The 19,097-nt window shown below is 39.8% G+C and overlaps 2 protein-coding genes across 3 annotated transcripts in view; both read right to left on the reverse strand.

Moving 5' to 3' along the window:
• LOC307270031 (protein jagunal homolog 1-B) overlaps positions 1-19,097 on the reverse strand; it is a 339,870-nt gene that overhangs the window by 76,761 nt on the left and 244,012 nt on the right. The window lies entirely within an intron of this gene.
• ptger2a (prostaglandin E receptor 2a (subtype EP2)) lies at positions 1,405-18,519 on the reverse strand. 2 transcript variants are annotated; one of them, XM_080053090.1, is made up of 3 exons: positions 18,410-18,519; positions 15,833-16,712; positions 1,405-4,676 (listed from the first exon to the last, which is right to left on the reverse strand). In XM_080053090.1, exons 2-3 carry the CDS (start codon positions 16,709-16,711, stop codon positions 4,401-4,403), a joined length of 1,155 nt encoding a protein of 384 aa, XP_079909216.1. In that variant the 5' UTR covers position 16,712; positions 18,410-18,519; the 3' UTR covers positions 1,405-4,400. The 2 variants fall into 2 exon arrangements, with proteins under 2 accessions (XP_079909216.1, XP_079909215.1); XM_080053089.1 differs by having other exon boundaries at positions 17,684-18,514.

The following is a 19,097-nucleotide window of genomic DNA, read 5'->3' on the forward strand; positions in this document are numbered from 1 at the left end:
GAGCATGAAAGGACTTTTGAGACAGTCCCTAGCTTCAGGACACATTTACTGTCAAGCCCACTAGCCCAGCCAGGTTATGATTTGACTTGTTCATATGTGAAGAATGTATTCTTATTTGTTTACATCCCTATCCCATTTGTAAGAATTTTGCAAGATAGTGAAGTCAATGCATTTTAATCATTCAACTTCTGTTTCTTTATCAAAATATAAACTAAAAGTGAATTTACATTTGACAGAAACTGTTGCTTCCAATAATGTATTATTATTTTATGTCAAAAGGGTATCCTGAATGAAGAAAAATCACCAAAACAACTGACACACTTATTAAAAAAGAGGTTACAAACACAAAAAAGCTGGGGGCGCCCTTAGCTCAGTTGCAGTGGCGTCATTAGGCCTATTTTAGGGGGGCTTCAGCCCCCCTAAAATATTCTTAAGCCCCCCTAAATAATTTTATGTTTATTTATTAAAAAAAAAAAAAAAAAATCAATATAATGTGTCCAGAATATGAGTTTAAATAAATAAACCAGCTATTATTAACTTAAATTTGATCATGAATCTTAGTTTCCCTTCACTTCATAGTGGAAGCGGTAGAGAGTCAGAGTCAGTGCGTCGTTATCCAGTCCATTCCACTTGTTCATATAGAGCAAGCCCACACTGAAATCCAGTCCACGTTTTCCCTGGCTGGCTATTATTTTCGCACAGCTGCACAGTGGAGGCACTAGCAGAAAACACTGGGTGTGTGAATGATATTTAACAAAGATCTATAGTTTCAGCAGCGCTACAATTGGAGAGGGGCCCCCTAATAATATTTCGCTTCGGGCCCCCTGAAGGCTTGGGCCGGCTCTGGTGAAATTAAACGAACCCGGGTCCAGCAGTGGACCCGGGTTCGATTCCAGCCCGCGGTCGTTCTCTGCATGTCACTCCCTTCTCTGCCCCATTTCACCTCTGTCTCTACACTATCAATAAAGCATAAAAATGCCAAAAAATATATTACAAAAAAAAAACCACAAAAAAGCTGACTAAAATCAGAAGACAGTTGTTGACTTCCTGTTTGCTGACAGCAGACCACATCGGCTCGTGTGGTATGCTCTTCCTCAATACACCAGCCTAATTAGATTACACCACACATTGATGTTGTTTTCAATGGACACCACAGACGCAACATGAAAAAAGCAGCCTTGTCTTAAAGTGACATGGAGGCAAACAAATAGTGAAACCCGCAAGTGATATATGTATCTGGAATCAACCCAGGAAAAGTGTTACAAAGCAGGTCGGACAAAATGTTTAGTGGATGAGATGTTTATTTACACAAGCCACACACACACACACACACACACACACACACACACACACACACACACACACACACACACACACACACACACACACACACACACACACACACACACACACACACACACACTCACTCACCCCCACTCACTCAGTGCATTTTTTGTTTTCACCTACAGTACTTGATAATTACAGAGTACAACACATATCTAGGTAGGTAGCATTCTGCTTTGACATCATTACATTTCAGTGCTGTCCGTCTCACACATACACACACAATAGCATGCACATACACAAAAGCTTTCACCTATTGTAGGCACATGGATGCGCAAGAATGTACGTGGGAACTTCTTGCAAAATGGGCATAACACACTCACAAAAAGACACTGGCACACAGAAGCAAAACTCACACACATTACCACAGGAAGCACAAATCACTGTCGTAAACACGGAACATTTTGATGCTGAATCACAAAAGGACAAACACAGGCATTTAACTGCTGTTCTCACAAGACAATAGCCAAACAATATTGTCAGTGCTGTCACACACTCACGCACGCACACACACACACACACACACACACACACACACACACACATACACACACACACACACACACACACACACACATTTAACACTTTAAAATAAAGGCTTAGAGCCTCAAAGTTTAGCTGACACTCACATTTCCTATGGAATTCCTTAAATTGACAGATAGTTGAGAACTTGTCGTTTTTTCCCCTCACATTTTACACATTTGAGAACCAAACTCTTGAAATTTACGCTGGAACCCTTCTATTGCACAACCCAAGTCACTCCATTTTGTAAGATTTATGGCCGGATTGCCCACAAAAACCTGGGTTCGCTTATTTTCCTGCCAGCCACTTCAGCCGTGTTTTTCTGTTTGATGAATTGGCCTATTTAAAAGGAAGTGATGCTGTGACAGAGTACAATTCCCCTACGGTGTTGTGTAATTTAACACTAGTATAATTCCACCATGTGTTACTCTTACCAGTGTGCACATGTAAAAACATTTGGTAGAAACTGCCTGCTTCTTACAGGAAACTCTTGTGTTCTTCGGATTTCAGCGAGTCATTTAGAATGGACATTGTTGTAACGTAACAACGAGTCATGTTGGTGCGTGGCAGAGGCTGCAAACTGTCTAATTGGGTCTATTGCAGGGGAGATTTTTAGGCCTTTTCTTCGCAGCTGAGCTTGTTTGAACAGCGTGAGGAGATAATCAGAGCCTGCAATCATGACGTTTTCATGTGGGCAAAGACTGGCAATATACGTCATATATCCCAAATAAAAGATGGGGTTCTCTGGAAAGACTTAATAAAAAAATAACATTTCAAGATGTTCCCTAGTTAAACTAATGTGATTCAAATGGCACCTTAGTCGTTAAGTTGATGGATGAAAATGAAGAGAACTAGTTTTACATAGTTTCCATATAACGTCACAGAACGTGGTAAATGTCAAGAGAAAATAAATCAAGATACTAAGCGAACAATTTAAAAATAAGAGTTCCGTCCCAAAATGACTTGTCTACTGAGAACTAAATTATGGCACAAAATATTTACAAAACATGGTACTTTTTAAAGTGAAACAAACAATTTGCGTCAACCACTTACATGCCTGATTTGCACAATTTAAGTTTGTATAATGTGTGAATAAATTAGGTAATTGGCTTATTAGGTGATTAAGGTTTTTATTTTTAACAGCATTCTCCAGGAAACTGGTGTTTAAATCCCATTACAACAGTTAAGGGCACACTGTGGAGCTTTATGTGTGGGCCCCCATTTTGTTTGTATCCTCCATGCTCCACACACATCTATGAAACACATAACTGGCTTCAGACCATTCCAGTGAGTAACACTGCATGGAAACATCCATTTTTGTTATACAGGAAAAACTACACTGGACACCTTTAATTTCAGCTGCAGCACCTACAGTATTCATTTAGGAATCAAAGCAATACCTCAAGGTTTATTGAGGTTAATAATAACAATTTAATTAGAGTTAGAACCTTTCTGATCCGTAGAAAAACAATCCAAAGTATGTTATTTTGTCATGAGAGGAGGTACCTTGTTCTTTAAAAAGTACCATCTTTTGCTACAATGTTTTGCTAACAGTTGTTTAGCATTTCATAAACCGGATAATGTGAGCATAATTACTCTCTGCTCTCAGTTTACCAAAGCAGACCAGAGGCTAATGTCCGGAGGTTAAGCAGTGAAAAGATAATGTTCTCGAGACGACAACCAATAATCACACGTGTTCAAAAGTGAAAATCATGGCTGAAATATCTGAAATCTAATATTTGCGATGTAATTGACACTTGTATAAACATGCCTAATGTCTGGATTATATCTTGGTATGCTTCACACTGATCATATCTACACCTAGCCTCAAAATGCATTGCCCTCTTTCCTGTTGCAACAAACATCCTTTTATCTGCCTCAGACACAGTAGCTACTGTTTGGAAAGAAGCGTTTGAGAAGGCGTGTAGAGCCTTGCTTTAAGTGAGTTGTTGCCTTTTCCATCAGTGTCGGTCCTGAATCCAAGGCTAATATCAAGGATGTCTCTATTTGATGCATTCTGTCATGTCTTCTCGCCATAGCCTCTCCAACTGAACATATTTGTTTTAATACAATATAGACAAAAGCACATGCAGTTTGTCTATTCAAGATCAGCACAGAACTGTCTCTTTGTTCTGCCAGCTCCCATCAGCAGCCTTTTTATGTAATTGATTCATTGGCGTAAAACATAAGCAGCAAAGGAGACAAAATGTTGTGTTAAGTCAGTATGCACTCAACATGCATGAACTATTAGTAGTGGATGTTAACGCCCTGTAAATGGCAAGAAGTGGCAACCAGCTGCTAGAACTGGTTCAAGGTGTTTATCAGTTAGACATAAAGGGCAACTATCGATCTATTGCAAACACAACAAATTGAAAAGAAACTCCACCCACATGGAAGAGATGTGTTAGCTCAGGAAAACCTCTCCTCTTCATGAGAATACACCAATCCAATCCTGTGTCAAATAAATATAAATATCAAATAATAAAGTACTGTCATGTCGTCGGCTGTCACTGCGTTTCAGTGATGTGAAAAGGCTAAGTGTACTCCAACGCCGGGCGAGACAGTTCTAAGTCGCGGGCCTGACTCTCTTTGGCCAGCGTCGATTTAAATACAGAATTCCTGTAGGCTCCCAGGGGGGCCCGGCACACCGAGGCCCGGCACACCGAGGCCCAGCAAAAGTGCTGCACGCTGGGGGAGAGAAGGATGAAGACCCAGGGGTCGATGATGGAGTTAACGGAGATGAAGCGCAGGGCGATCAGGTCCAGAGCGTGAGTGTCCCTGTGACCCATTGAGTTGATGTACACCCGGATCTGAGAGAAGAGGCAGAGAGAGGAGAGTAGAGGCAGAGGGAGGGACAGCAGAGTGTTTGTTAAATTAGCTGCTGTAAACACATGTGTAATCAATCTGCTTACACCAGTCATGATAACCACATCCTTGCTAATATCCTGGATAATTATCTATGGTTGACACAGTGCCAGTGTCACTGACTCGTGATCTGTTATGACACCATTTTCTTCATCCAAGTGTGGATGGATACGCTGTCGTTTAAATACAAAAGAGAAAAGGTAGAACAACTTAAGGAAACCACTGACCTTTACTTTGACTCTGATCCACCCCCATAAAGTCAACTGTCAACTCTAAATGAGTGTCCAGTGCACATCGATCAATGATAAAGATAGACATTAGGTATAAAATGTGTCTGCTTTTTCAGGTTCTCACATTATGTGAGTTTTAGTTCAGCCATGATCTCTTTTTATTTATCCTCCTAATAAACATACAAACCAGCCTTGAGATAGAGATTTCATAAATGACACAGAGAGAACACACGAGTGAGCTAGCATGAAAATGAAACGGAAGATAAAACTTAACTTTATTGAGCCTGTAGGCTATTTCCTTTTGGTTACTAATTAATTATTAAGTGCTGCTTTCACCATGAGGGCTGAGTAGACATTGTGTAAGCCTAATCCTCATGTCAGCATGCTAACATTTCATCTTAGCTTAGCATGTTGCAGTTCTAACATCTGCAATTAATTCACTTTCTGTTTGCCTGAAAAATACATGGTTGGTCAAAACATTGCATCTATACAGTTATTTTGGTAGCTTGCAAATTTCAGTGTTAGGACAACCTCTTCTCTTACTATTTGTACATTTGTTTTGCCAGTACAATGTCATAAATCAGAGTAAGGACCTACTAGTGGTGCTAGATGAAAAGTCAGGGGATCACCAAAGTGATTTAGTATTTATCTTAGGAACCACGAATGTTTGTACCAATCCATCCACTAGTTGTTGAGATATTTTAGTCTGGACAAAATTGTATACCAATTAACTAGAACCCAGACCCCTCACACATACTGGCATTTTATTTTTATTTTTTTTAATCACATTTTAAAAGGGAACATATTAGTTACCATACCACCATCTTCAAACCAGAAAGACTGTTAACAGAGGTCCTTTGAGTTAATGTGTACTTTGGTATTAGTTTAAGTATGTATTTGCTCACACTAACTGTAAAAAGTCACTATATCACCTAACATGCAGAGAGCACAATCATTCAGCCCAGCACACACAGGATGTTTAGAAAGAACAATGTCATGTTTGAATACAAAGAGGATGATCATATAATATAATGTAATATAATATAAATTATAATTACTCTAAGCATAATTTTGTTTGCTTTTCAGACTGCCGAGGCAAACACAGGCTGCCTATAAATCATTATGAATGGGAACATGTATGTATTTAGTGGTTTAAGTAGAAACTGAGAGGCAGATGTTGAGATGAATGCTGAGGCTTAACCAAACTGAGATTCCCATGCCGATATCCAGCTGAGTTAGTTAACATGCTAAGCTACACAGATAATGAAAGAATCTTTGTTGTGAAATTATTGAACAAAGCTGTTTTTAGTAGCACCATTAAAATATGTCACTGACGATCATCAGAAATATGTAGCAGTAAACTCCTGCCTGGTTGGCCATAAGGTTGGGAACTAGTTCATACATTTAGAGAGTCTCAATGGGGGTCATAAAGGAACACTATCAGGCTTAATGTCTATTCACTGACACAGCACTGCTTATTAGTCTGTGTCATAGTCATCACCAGCTGCTATAAAGTTTATATGAAGTATTGTTAATAATTACTTTACTTAGCTGAAAGATATTGCCTTCTCACTTACACTGACTGGAGGCACACTTTTCATTAAAGAGCAACTGGCGAAACATATAGTCAATGCCCTGTAGCCGATATTGTCTGAAAAAAAATAGATCAGTGATGTATCGGAACCAGACTTGGAACTGGTTCGATTTTAAATCATCTGGTGGAAAATGTTCCATAATGTTGAAATTTGCTCCGCGTCGTGAAAGCAAAAGGTAGAAAAAGATGCACAATGTTCCAACATTTGGAAAAACACACGCACATTGCAAAATAAGACGGTGCCTAAAATCTTGTAAAAATGTTTTACTTTATCGCCCACCTTTATCGCCCTTTTTGTGGACATTTTCCATTCATCATTCCACCCACTTGTGTTGCTTTTAAACTGACTCAGGTTTGACTCCCGTAAAAAGCACCCAATTTCCACAGTGATGTCAGCGCCAATGTTGTCACACAAATCTCATTAGGCCAATTTGCTGTGGCTCAATCACACTACCCACTGGCTAAATCGTTGCCATGAAAACTAATTGTTTTTTTTTCTTTGAACAACAACCTTCCGCGGCAATGGAGAAGCTGCAAATGGCAATTAAGAGTCTTGCTCTAGGGCACATCGGAAGCTGTTAGTTTGAGAAAGCGCTTAAAAAAAAAAAACATTTTACGGAAAACTCATTCAGGAAACACTTTATCACTATAGCAACTACATCTGCAGGCAGTTCAAATATATATATGAAGCATAAGTTCCAAACAAACAGTGGGATGAAACCTGATGCTGCATGCTGTGTGTAGCTCCACGCTCATCCCAATGTTGTTATAACCAAAACCACATGAGGTCGTTACTGTGAGTACTGACAGGCCTCGCCATATGTGTAAGACAAAAACAAGAGTAGGCGAAAGTCTTGTCTGTGCGTGCGGAGACAGATTTTTTTTGTTTGTTATATAGCCAGGCTCGGCCGTGAATTCCCTCTCACACTGTGACTGAGCCCATATCCCTCTCCTCCCTCCACCCCAAGAGGAAGCACAATAAAAAAAGGGTTAATGCGAAGAATGTGTGAAGGGTTGATGCTTAGAGAACAAAACACTTTCTTTTTTCTATTGATATTGGTCCACAATGTGAGTGGACCAAATCAAAATATCTCTCCTTTAACTTTGAGGGTTTCCATTTTTTACGATTCTCTCCATTGATGAAAGTCATTATACTGTTTGTTGTTTTAGTGCAGTGGTTCTCAACCTTTTTTGAGCAAACGCCCCCCCTAACCTTACCGAGATACTCTAGCGCCCCCCCCCCCCCAAAAAAAAAAACACAAACACACACACACACAATTAAGAATATGTTTTGGCTACATCCTCTATCAACAATAAAACATATTTTCTGTTCTGTTTTGGTTTTTTATAAGAATTATTTAAAAAGAAATCCCAATATGAGCCTGTTCTATGATAGGCAGATTTAACCCACTGTCAGGTGGCTGGTTGCATAAAAAGAAAAAACACTATCAGCATTGGTTGTAATCAGGGGTGTAAAGTAGCGAATTACATTTACTCGCGTTCCTGTAATTGAGTAGTTTTTTCGTGTACTTGTCATTTTTTAAGTGATTTTTAAAACCTATACTTTTACTTTTAAAAGTAGTTAAAAGAGTATGTTTATTGTGAAGTATTGTACTTCGCTACATTTTATATCACCTGCGTTACTGAGTAAAAAAATAGATAGAATAGGGAAAGGAGAGAAAAGAAAAGAAATATCGCGGGGGGCTTTTATTTTTACGGCACAATACCGGAAACTAACACAGTGAATGATCGACAGGAGGAGTTAACACATTGCGACTACATGATAACAACAAACATTGCTTCCCTTTATCATTAAAACTAAATAATCCTAGTTAAACTATCATTGTACCGCACGTGAAGACGTGAAGGCTTTTAAATGCAGCAAACCTATCATCCAGCCGTGCGATCGGCCCCGATAGTTTAGCTTTCAGTTTAACAGTGCAGAGTAGGATGGAGACGGTGCGTGTTGCCAGGGCTGCTGTACAGGGCTTCAGTGAGCCTCTCGCGGTGCACAGCGTTTAGTATATCGTCCCTCTCCAACATATGAGGGTTGTGTCTTTAACATGGTTCTGCTTGTGTGTTAACTCCATGCTTTGGCTGATTACTCTGTGTTTTCTCCACCTCAGAGACAATAGTTAGTTTAAGTTTGAATCTCACTGCGCTAGCATTAGCATTAGCAATATCAGTAAACGTAATTATACTAGTCTGTGATTGGCTGATTCCTCTGCCGCTAAGGCTTTGATTGGCTGGTTGTTCTGACTCAAGGACCTCTGATTGGCTGTCTGCAGAGCCTTCTCTTTTCTAAGGCTGTGACAGTCAGCAGACCGCAGAACATTGGAGAGAATAGTTAAAAAGAGGTCGAGGGGTTAGAAACATGAAAAGTTAAAATAGGCTGTTTATTTCAGGTAACCTATTTTTGCAGTCAAAAGATTTATAAGATTTTTAAGAAAGTTTTAAATATATTTATTTAAAAAAAAAAAAAAAAAAAAAAAAAAAAAAAAAAAGCTCTCGTGTCCCAGTCTGGTCCCAGCGCCCCCCTAGGTTGTACGAACGCCCCCCAGGGGGCGGTACCGCCCCCGTTGAGAAACCCTGTTTTAGTGTAACAGAGTCATATCTATATTTATCTATCTAGGCTTAGTAACCAGAATGTAAAGGCAAAAAATAATCCGAAAAAAACAATGTGTTTGAAACTAAAAAAACGACACCATTCAAATGCCATTACTGAATGTTAATGTGATGGCTCCAGTGTTTCACACTCTGTCTATGTCTCCCTCTCCATCAGTCTCGCTTTCTGTGCCAAAAGGCTATCGTCTGGCCTTTTCAATATTTAATGCAAGCACAGATAACCGAGGGCATATCACACACACCCAATCACTTCAGCAAACCGTCTTATTTTGGCAGAAAAATGTAATATGATCTCTATGCCTGTGTGTGCATGTGCGCGTATGTGCCGGCGTGTGTCTGTGTGTGTTTGCACACATACTGTATGTGTGTGTGTGTGTGTTTGTGAGTGACGTCCTGACCTCAGACTGTGGTGTCACATTCCAGGCTGTAGACCCATGAGTGTTCATATAAAAGACTCTTCATACATTATGCATTCAGCATGTGCATTATTGTTTGGCTTTTGAATGTAAAAGCTGGGGAAGATTGCCACTGCAAAGCAAATATGAAACACTTGAAAGTCTTAATACAGAGTAATATACCAGTTAAAGTTGCTACCTCCTACTCATTTTACCACTGCATCAGTGAAGTTGTACATTATTAATGGCTACAGATTTATGACATCAAAAAGGCTTAAATATTGTAGGCATCAGTATGCATTTGTCAATTGTCTATTTTGCAAAAAAAAAGTTTTACTTTATGGCTCAATGATATCATGTTACAAAACTCAAGTTAAAGCTCCAAATAGGTCAGCATCTTCACCAGTTGATGCCTTGCGACCATTGGCATAATATTTCAGCTGTTTACTGAATACACCTACTGAATGCTTTTGCACGATGTACTGTTGTTATAGTCATTGTGTCAATTGTACTGGCTCATTTTAAAGTTGGAAATTGGGTTTGTTGCCGTTAACACTTTTCAGTAGGATTTTGATTCTCTACCATCAATGTGTCTGCACTGAGATCCTTTACAATGCCTGGTTCAGGCACCAGAGCTTATAATGGAAATGGGCTGCAGACATTTGCGTCTTCATCTTGATCATAAAGAAAATAATGCGTGACGGAAATTCAAGTTCAGAGCGACCGTTGTTCCTCTAAAATAAAGAGATCAAACCCCCCCCCCCCCCCTCTGCATAATCACTTAGTGTGCGCTTGGAATGAAATATGTTAAAAGGTTTTTCCTGCGTCTCCCTACAGGGCAACACATGGAAATGTCTGCCAATAGGTTAATGCGACCGGTCTGCCCAAATATGAGGAGAGGACGGGAGGGATGAATATGACAGCCACAAGTAAGCGATTCCCTATAGTATGTATGATGTAGGATTCCCAATATGAGAAGAATTTATCATACATGACTTATGTTGTAATGACTTGTGCCTGCAGTGGTGAAAGATCTGGTTACTGTCGCTGGACGTCTGATAACGAGAAGGTAAGACAGGCTGTAGACAATAGACAAACACGCACACATACATACACACACACACACACACACACTGCTGTGCCTTAACTTGTTTTCCTCTCTTCCAATCTCCTCATAATCTTTCCTGCTGATTCACGTCCGTACATCCTTGTCCTGCCCGTACCCGAGTCATCTATTTTATTCAGCCGTAATGACGACGCAGTGGATTTTGAGAAGATGATACTGGTGACCTTTACCTGCTTACAGAAGACTATACCTGGTGCACTCCATAAACCCTCACATTTAAATCAAACAATGTGAAGGTTTATACAGAAGATCATTTGAAGTTTAATATACACTGACATGTACTCATTCCTGCCAGATTACAGTTCACGCCCTGAGGACATGTTGGACGTTTTCCACTTATCTGTCTAACAATGGTTTGGCAAATACAGTATATTCATAATAGGAAATAAAAGTTGCACGATTGAATTATTGAGTTAATTATGTTTGACGAACTCTGACGCAATAACAGGCGGTATCCAATTATACCTCTAACTGTAACTTTTAGAGCAAAAGCACAAAAAGTTCAAAATATACTCGACTCTCTAAAAGACTCACACTATTGTTTGTGCCTTCATGTGGTCAGCGTTTGTGATGCCGTCGATGCTATTCAATTAAGGATGCAGAACTTTGCAACCACTGCAGATATGGAGGTTATGACTCTGCATTCTAAGCCACAGCTTGATGTGCCCATTACTGCTCTCTGCAATAAAGTGCACCCATCATTATCCACTGTTTGGAAAGTTATTGATTTTCCATCTGAAATCAAAGTGTCACTTTCAGAACCCAAGTGGTTACATTACAGACGGATCGCCCAAGAGTCTTACTGTGACGGTGTAATGGCATAATTGCGTAATTATGGGTTCAATTTGTAATTTGGTCCATCCATCCATCCATCCATCCATTCTTCCTTCCATCCGAACTCCGCTTTCTGACTCAACCATTCAAACTGGTTTCCACCGGCCAATTTAATTAGCAATATGTGCACTTATATTACAACACTGAAGCTCTTTGCCAGTATTGCCATCAGCTAATCAGACGCCTGCTTTAGATTGATGATATTTACCTTTTATTTGATTGGCTCATTTTCATTGTGTGGTGACCATCGGCAAGTTTGATGAAAAGTAGAAGGCAAAGCCTGGCTGCTGCTAGCCTGTGTTATCAATTTATACATCCCTTTTTTATCATTCATTAATGTAATGGACAGAGACTTTCGGTGGCTTTTGTGTTGATGAGGTCAGTATCATTACATTGTTGTTGTGGTCCATTGTTTTTGCATAAAACACGCGTGATGAATTATAATTAGGTCCATGCCCAATTAGTCATTAGTTGGTGATGTTTGTATCCAGTTTTTAAAACATACATTTGTAATTGCAGTTTATGAGACATATACCCTTATCTTATGATCACATATCTGGTCCAAATTTGCTTCCTGAACGCATAACTGATTAAATCCTGGATTCTTCAAAGGACCTTTCCATTAGCACAGTTTACTGTATGTAAAGTCAGCTGTTATGAAGGTGGATTTATTCTATAAATATCAGTTCTTTCTAATGCTAAAATGATGAGACAATGGCTGAAATGATGAGCAGATTAATTGATCGTTTTGGGCTCTGGGAATTCATAAAGCCGTTTTCATGATTTTTTTTTCAATGATTAATCAGCATGTGAATCAACAATCGCCCTCCTTGAGTCGATTGACATTTACAGGGTTCCCGCGGATCCTTAAAAAGTCTTAAAAAGTCTTAAATTCATAAATCTAAAAATAAGGCCTTAATTAGCATTAAAAAGTCTTAAATCCATCTTTCAAAGGGCTTAAAAATGTTAACACATGGTAAGTAGGATTTTATGATTGGTCTCAAATCTAAAAATAAAAGGTAATTTTTTTTTTATATAAATTGGCGAATAGTTTCACGAGAGCGGAACCAACAACACATTTGTTTGCGGCCGTGACTCAGAGCAGACGCACGTCATTCAGGTAGCAGTAGCAGCATGAGTAGCAGTCGGCGCACATCATGGGAAAGTGTAAATTCAACGAAATTTGGCTATCCAACAAGGATTTTTCTGCCTGGCTGAAACCGGTACCTGGCAATTTATACGAGGCACGGTGTACATGCACAGCGCGAAACACAAAGCCTCAAAATCAAGCTGTCAACAAACGCCAGGTATTTCCCAGTTCTGTTCTACTCTCGTTTCTACCGCCTCCACCCCTCCATGCTCCACCTCCGATATCAACAACTGGGACAGCAGCACCAAATCTCCAGACAATGTTCGGTTGCACGCCTACTAGGGATGAGCCCGAATCCGAACAAGTGTAGGCTAATCGGAAAAGCACGGATAATGAGATCGATCCGAATAGTTTTACTTCCCGAATAGTCTCGTTATATTCGGGGAACAAGTATTTATTTATTAAGCGCTAAATTGACGCAGCGCGCGCTGCCTTAAAGCTGGGGTGGAGGATTTGGGGAGAAAATAGCAGTTGGGATAGAGATTTGAATCCAAATACCTCAACCGCTCCACTTGTTCTCTTTGGTCCCTCCCCTATGGTCCCTCCCTGACACGCTCTACACCAACAAAGTCGTGCCAAAGTGAATGGACAGTCCCAACAGCCAATAAGAACAGAGAATCGGAGCCTCGCTCTGATTGGTCAAAGTGTACAGCTCATGTTAATTTTGACCAATCAGAAATCACATACCCCAGCTTTAACTATAGTTGCACCAATCAGCTGTTCATCTCCGCTGCCGTGGCGGAGAGGAGAAAGACCGGCTGCATGGCTCCGTTACCCGCCGTCTCTTCGTCTCTTCGCAGCCCGTGTCACCGTCAGCCCTTCCTGCCTTTCATTTATTTCAAACCTCTGAACGTGGACCATGTCTCTCTAGTAGCAGGCAGCGGGCTGTATAATGCCATTAAATAGACAAAATCGATCTTTAAATATTCGATATGTGACGCTTCGCCTGTTTAGTTCATGTCTGTTTAGAACTAAGAGATATGCTGAAAAAAGTATCATCTTTGTGCGTTGATCACTTGTAGAGCACTAAACACTGTTTCCTTATCCAAAGTAATTATTCATTGAACCAAGTTGGAAAAAAGGGAGAGATAGAGCAACAGAGAGAGTAGAGGGAAATAAAATGGGCAAAATAGATCGATTAGATCTCGGATCGATATATCATGAAACTTTGTCGAGTTAAAAATAAAAAGGGAGAAAGAGATGAAAAAATAAAATAAAACGGACAAAGTTAATTACTGTGATGTACAGTGCTCAGACAGTTCATATAACTTATGAGAGAGAGAGAAACAGATGAAAGTACAGTATGGATAGAACTGTATCTCATAATTAATTATATGCCAATATTAAATCAATTTGATGCACTGAAGGGACAATAATTGCAAAAAAAAAAAAAAATCAGACATAAGCCTCTGCCATTTCCGGCTTCATATCCGAATACAGATACATATACAGATTATTTTGTTGGTTGAACAGATACAGATAATGACGTCTACACTGAAAGCAGAGTTACTGTGATGTCTGAACACCGAGACAATACCTTTTTCCTTTTCTGTTGATTGTGTCGTTGGTCTTAAATTTCATTTCAAGTGGCATTAAAAAGGTCTTAAAAAGTCTTAAATTTAACTTGCATTAAGCTGTAGGAACCATGATTTAGGGTCATATACTCCTACAAGTTTTTTTTCACAATTCAAACTAATGAGCCCATAGTCTATTGTATTATGTATGCTTAGGTGCATGTCTCAAAAATGCCACAAGTACAGAGACACAGTTTCATACAGATATAATGCATAAAATTAAAAACAAATTTTTGTGTATTGTATTGTATTGTATTGTATTTAATAGGACTGTTTTGCCTTTTTGTGGCTGGCTGGGATTTTTCTCAAAGCCACAGAGCAGTTTTATATTTCCGGTATTATCAGCTTACATTAGGGAACCCATTTAGAAATACTGAAAAGCAAATATATTGTGTCACACATTTCAGATTTCAGATATCCTAAAACAAGCACTTACTATTTCCTGTGTCCAATTTAAATTTAGATAGTAGTAAACATGGAAGTAGATGATTTTGCAGTTACTACAAAAACGTTCTGCAACTGGGTACGCCTTTGATAATGTTGACAACTTCGGAAAATCCTTAAGACAGCTGAAACCATGCGAAGTCAGATATTCTACTGTACTAGAGAACTTCCCCAGCGGCAAAATATAGCTCAAAAACATTCATACCCAAACAGAATTGGATCAACAGCTCATGTGCGGCCACAGGGCGCTACATTTATGAGTGGCCGTCCATCATGATGCCACACAGTTCATTTCACTGGAGTGAACTTACTGTAATTATTCCATCGATCCATTGGTGCAAATATACACTGTCAATGAATGATGAAATGCGATGAATGTCAAAATAAAGTATCCAGGTCCCTATATATTGCAGGATTATTCTAGCTAACACTAACATTTATATCTAAATGTCAATTAAGCCTGTGTTTACTATCTTAATTGAGACCGACGGAACTTAAAAGACTCAATCAAACTCAGCTGTGCGTAGGGAAGAAACTACGGGACAGGGTGAGTAGAGTAAGAGGAAAAGACAGAGAGAAGGTAATGACGATGAGAGAGGAAGGACATTACTATACTGAAACGCTGTTAATAAACAACCCCTATTTATTTGTCTCCCTATCAATATATTAATCAACATTGTTCTTCAATTGTTTATTTGTAGAATTGTGATTTATTAAACTGATCATTAGCTTGAATGAATTAATGGCTAAAATACAGTTACTTCATTCTAATTCACATTAAAATTATTGAGATTTTTATTTAGTGAGTAGCACCCCACTTTGGTACGGCATCGCTAAAAGACAGTTATTAAGGCTAATTGCTTTCTCTTTTTTGTATGCAGGACATTGCTTCTTTTTACTGACCTCCCCTATGGATTAAAATTCCTATAATTTTGTATCTTTATCACGATTTTTGTTGTATTCCCTTAATTATAGTAGTTTTCGTTTAGTCCTCATTGTGAAATCCACACAGAAAACAAGTCCAAACTTCTGTCAGAAAACAATGATCTACTGGTTGTTACCTGCCTAAAAAAGTGTATTTTAACCAAATGCATAAAGCATGCATGTGAGTTACTGAATGCCGTCTTACCACCAGGGGCATCGTGCAGATGATGAAGATGATGGTCATGAAGACGAGCAGGATGAGATGCTCCACCTCCTCAGCCATGGACATGGCCTTGCGTTCGCTGCTGGACCTGGAGGAGGACATGACCGAGCCACCATTCCTCCTCCGACGCTGGTACATCCTGAACAGCTGGATCACCACAAAACAGTTGCAGGCCACAATACACAGCACCAGCACTAACATTATAGTGGCGTACAGCATGGCGTAGGCCCGGTCCTTTGTCTTCGGTGGGTTCATGTCTATGAAGCACCACGTGCCCGGGCAGTATTGAACATATTCACCAAACCCAGCGAAAGGGATGAGACAGAATAACGTACATAAGGAAAACATCACTGGGATTGTGATGTAGGCACATTTCTTGGTGACGTGCCGGCTGTACAGGTAAGGGTACCCAATGGCCAAGCACCTCTCTAGTGCCATCATGAAGAGAAGAGACATGGTGGCCAGGCTGAAGAAGGTCATGCTGACACCAAAGTAGGAACAAATGCTTGGGCTTCCGTTCCACATCCCCACCAATGTTCTGTTTTGTCTATAGGACATCTGCACCAGCGGACTGACCAGACAGGTCCCTAACAGGTCCGTCACCACCAGCGCTGTGATGAGGATGTGAAACAGAGAGCGCTGCCGGCGGTCCCTGGTCCTCATGTCCCTGCATCGCCGCCACTCCAGGATCACCAGGGCGGCCACGTTGCCAAAGATACCAGCAGCGAACATGATGGCACTGATCATAGGCCCTCCGTTAGGGTGGATGTGGTGCTTGGTGTGGCACGCGCCTGGATCCGCTGAACTCTGGTTGCTTTCATTTTGTGAAATCTCCGATACCAAAGAGGTGGCCGTACCCATCCTGGTTAAACAAAAAGAAGAGAAAATAAATATATATTTACAATTTAGGGCAGCAACAAATCAAGTCGAGTCATCAAGAAGTCAACATGTTAAGAAAATGTATTCTTAAGTACTTTTTAAATCTATTAATTTAGCATACATCCTTTTCAGGTAAAAATAATTCTCAACATTCCCTGGTTCCAGCTTTACAATGTTATAAATGAAACTGAATATCCTTTTGGTTTTGGACTTATGGCCAAGTAAAAGAAGCAGTCAGAATACATCACCACGAGTTGCTGCAAACAATCCACAAATTATCCATAATGAAAATAATCTTAACTTGCAGCACAACGAGAAACAGAAACAGATTATGTAATCATATTTTCAAAAGAAGTTTGGAGCACAAATATCTGTCGGTCACAGCTTGCTACATCAAACACAAGGTCTTGGCCGCCAAGCAAATTACATTTAGACTGAACTGAACTGAAGTATGTTTACAAGTCTCCCTCACTTTCAGTCTGTGTTTTGACCCAATGTCAACAAACTTGATCAATGTTGACACTTGGCCACTCTGATTTCACGTTCCAAAGTCTTTGTCTAGCTCTACTGTACCCGTTAATACACAGGAAAAATGTAGAACTTAATTATTTCTAATAAAAGGGAACATCTTGCATATACTGAAAAATTCCAGGGCCTGAACTCTGCTCCAGAACGAGTTGTGAAAGCCAAAGTTGTTCTGCTTCTGTCTCACCAGTGAAACCATATAGCCTACCAAATTCCCAGAACTGTGTTGAATCATAAAGATCATCTTGATTTGATCTCTGCCGCTTTAAACTTACCCAGAGGCATATGGAGTGTGTGAGTGTTTTCTAGCTATTCAAACATAGGCTTACATAATATTACACATCTGTTCCACTTGTATGACTTTGCGTGTGTGTGTGTGTGCCTTCACTTTCACTGGGTGTGTAACGGCCAGATAATTGACTCACTTACTTTCTCTGTCCGATGCACGGCGTGTCCACTGTGGTGATGTCCGCTGGAGTTTGGGGCTTCAAATGCCTCTAAAAAAAGAGACTTAATAACCTTGAAAGTGTCTGTTGTGTTTCTCAAAGCACAGATCAGAGCTCTGACAGATGTATCCAGATGTTGTTCGGTCCGTGGACTGGCTGATGTGTGCGCTTTTAAGAAGTTGAGCGCGGACTTTTTGAGTTAATGAAAGTAGCTGGATAATGTTGTGAAATCAAACATGTAAGAATATAAGATTCATTGACATGACATTCCTACATTTAGAAGTTAAAGATTATTGACGAGGTTTAATTTTGACGCGGTTTTTCTTGCTTGTGGGCACAGAATACGAGTACGAAGATGATTAATAAAGTCCATTTAAGACCTAAGTAAGCCGGCAAAACGAATTGATTGTAAAAAAAAAAAAAAAGAGAAGAAGCGTCCAAAGCGAGACAACCAGCGAAGTAACAAGTTAGGATTTGTTTCAAAAAGAATACTGCTGTAGGCTATTACAATCTGATCCGACTGAAAGATAAACTAAGGATTAATTTAATGTTTCAAGTCAAGATCCGACTTCTGACATGTACACATGTCAGATGTACACATGTCAGATTTGCTTTGGAGTCGCTCCGAGGAGAAAACAGCGCGAGACAGCAGGCTATCACATCCGCGTGGGCTTCACATCGCTCAAAACACAAATAATAAAGTTCTCACCTATTGTTATAACTCGCTCCTCGTGGTGTGGACGTTCATCTCCGAGTTTTTTTTTCTTTTCTTAAAATCCAGGTTGAGTCGCGCGGTAGTTTACATGTGGCCTATCGCTTGTTTCACTTCTCAAAGAGCTGCTCTGGATTGTGTAATATAAAGGTGAGGTGTGTAGAGGGCGAGGCGCGCGGCACTGAAGAGGCAGCATGAATGGACCCGGGGTACAAGGGGAGCGAGGCGGTGACGTCACGCGCGGCACGGGTACACCCCACCCACCCTCTGCAGACAGGCTGTAGCAATAGCTACAAGCAAACACCATTCTCCTCTGTTTGCCGATAACCTGTCGTCAAACAAAGGCAATGATACATTAATGTTTAATATTAATAAATATTTCATTCAATTTCCTTTCCTTAATAATAGGTTATAAGGTAAAATATGTTTGACCTCAGAGCAATATCCATGCTCATATATTTTTGTAATTATATAGCGACAAGAAACAATTATTTTAGCTATAATTTAATCTGTAAATCTATTCCATTAAATGAATCAAATAAGTCTATCAGAAAATAGTGAAACATGGAAATGGAGATGTCCCAGAGCCCAGGGAGGTGTCATCAAACAATATGTCTTGTCCAACAAACAGTCCAAAATCTGAAAATATTTGGATTTTCTAGACAAACAAGTGTTTTAGAAATAT

This window comes from Ammodytes marinus (genome assembly GCF_949987685.1).
Source record: "Ammodytes marinus genome assembly, chromosome: 24".
NCBI classification, from domain to species: domain Eukaryota; kingdom Metazoa; phylum Chordata; class Actinopteri; order Uranoscopiformes; family Ammodytidae; genus Ammodytes; species Ammodytes marinus.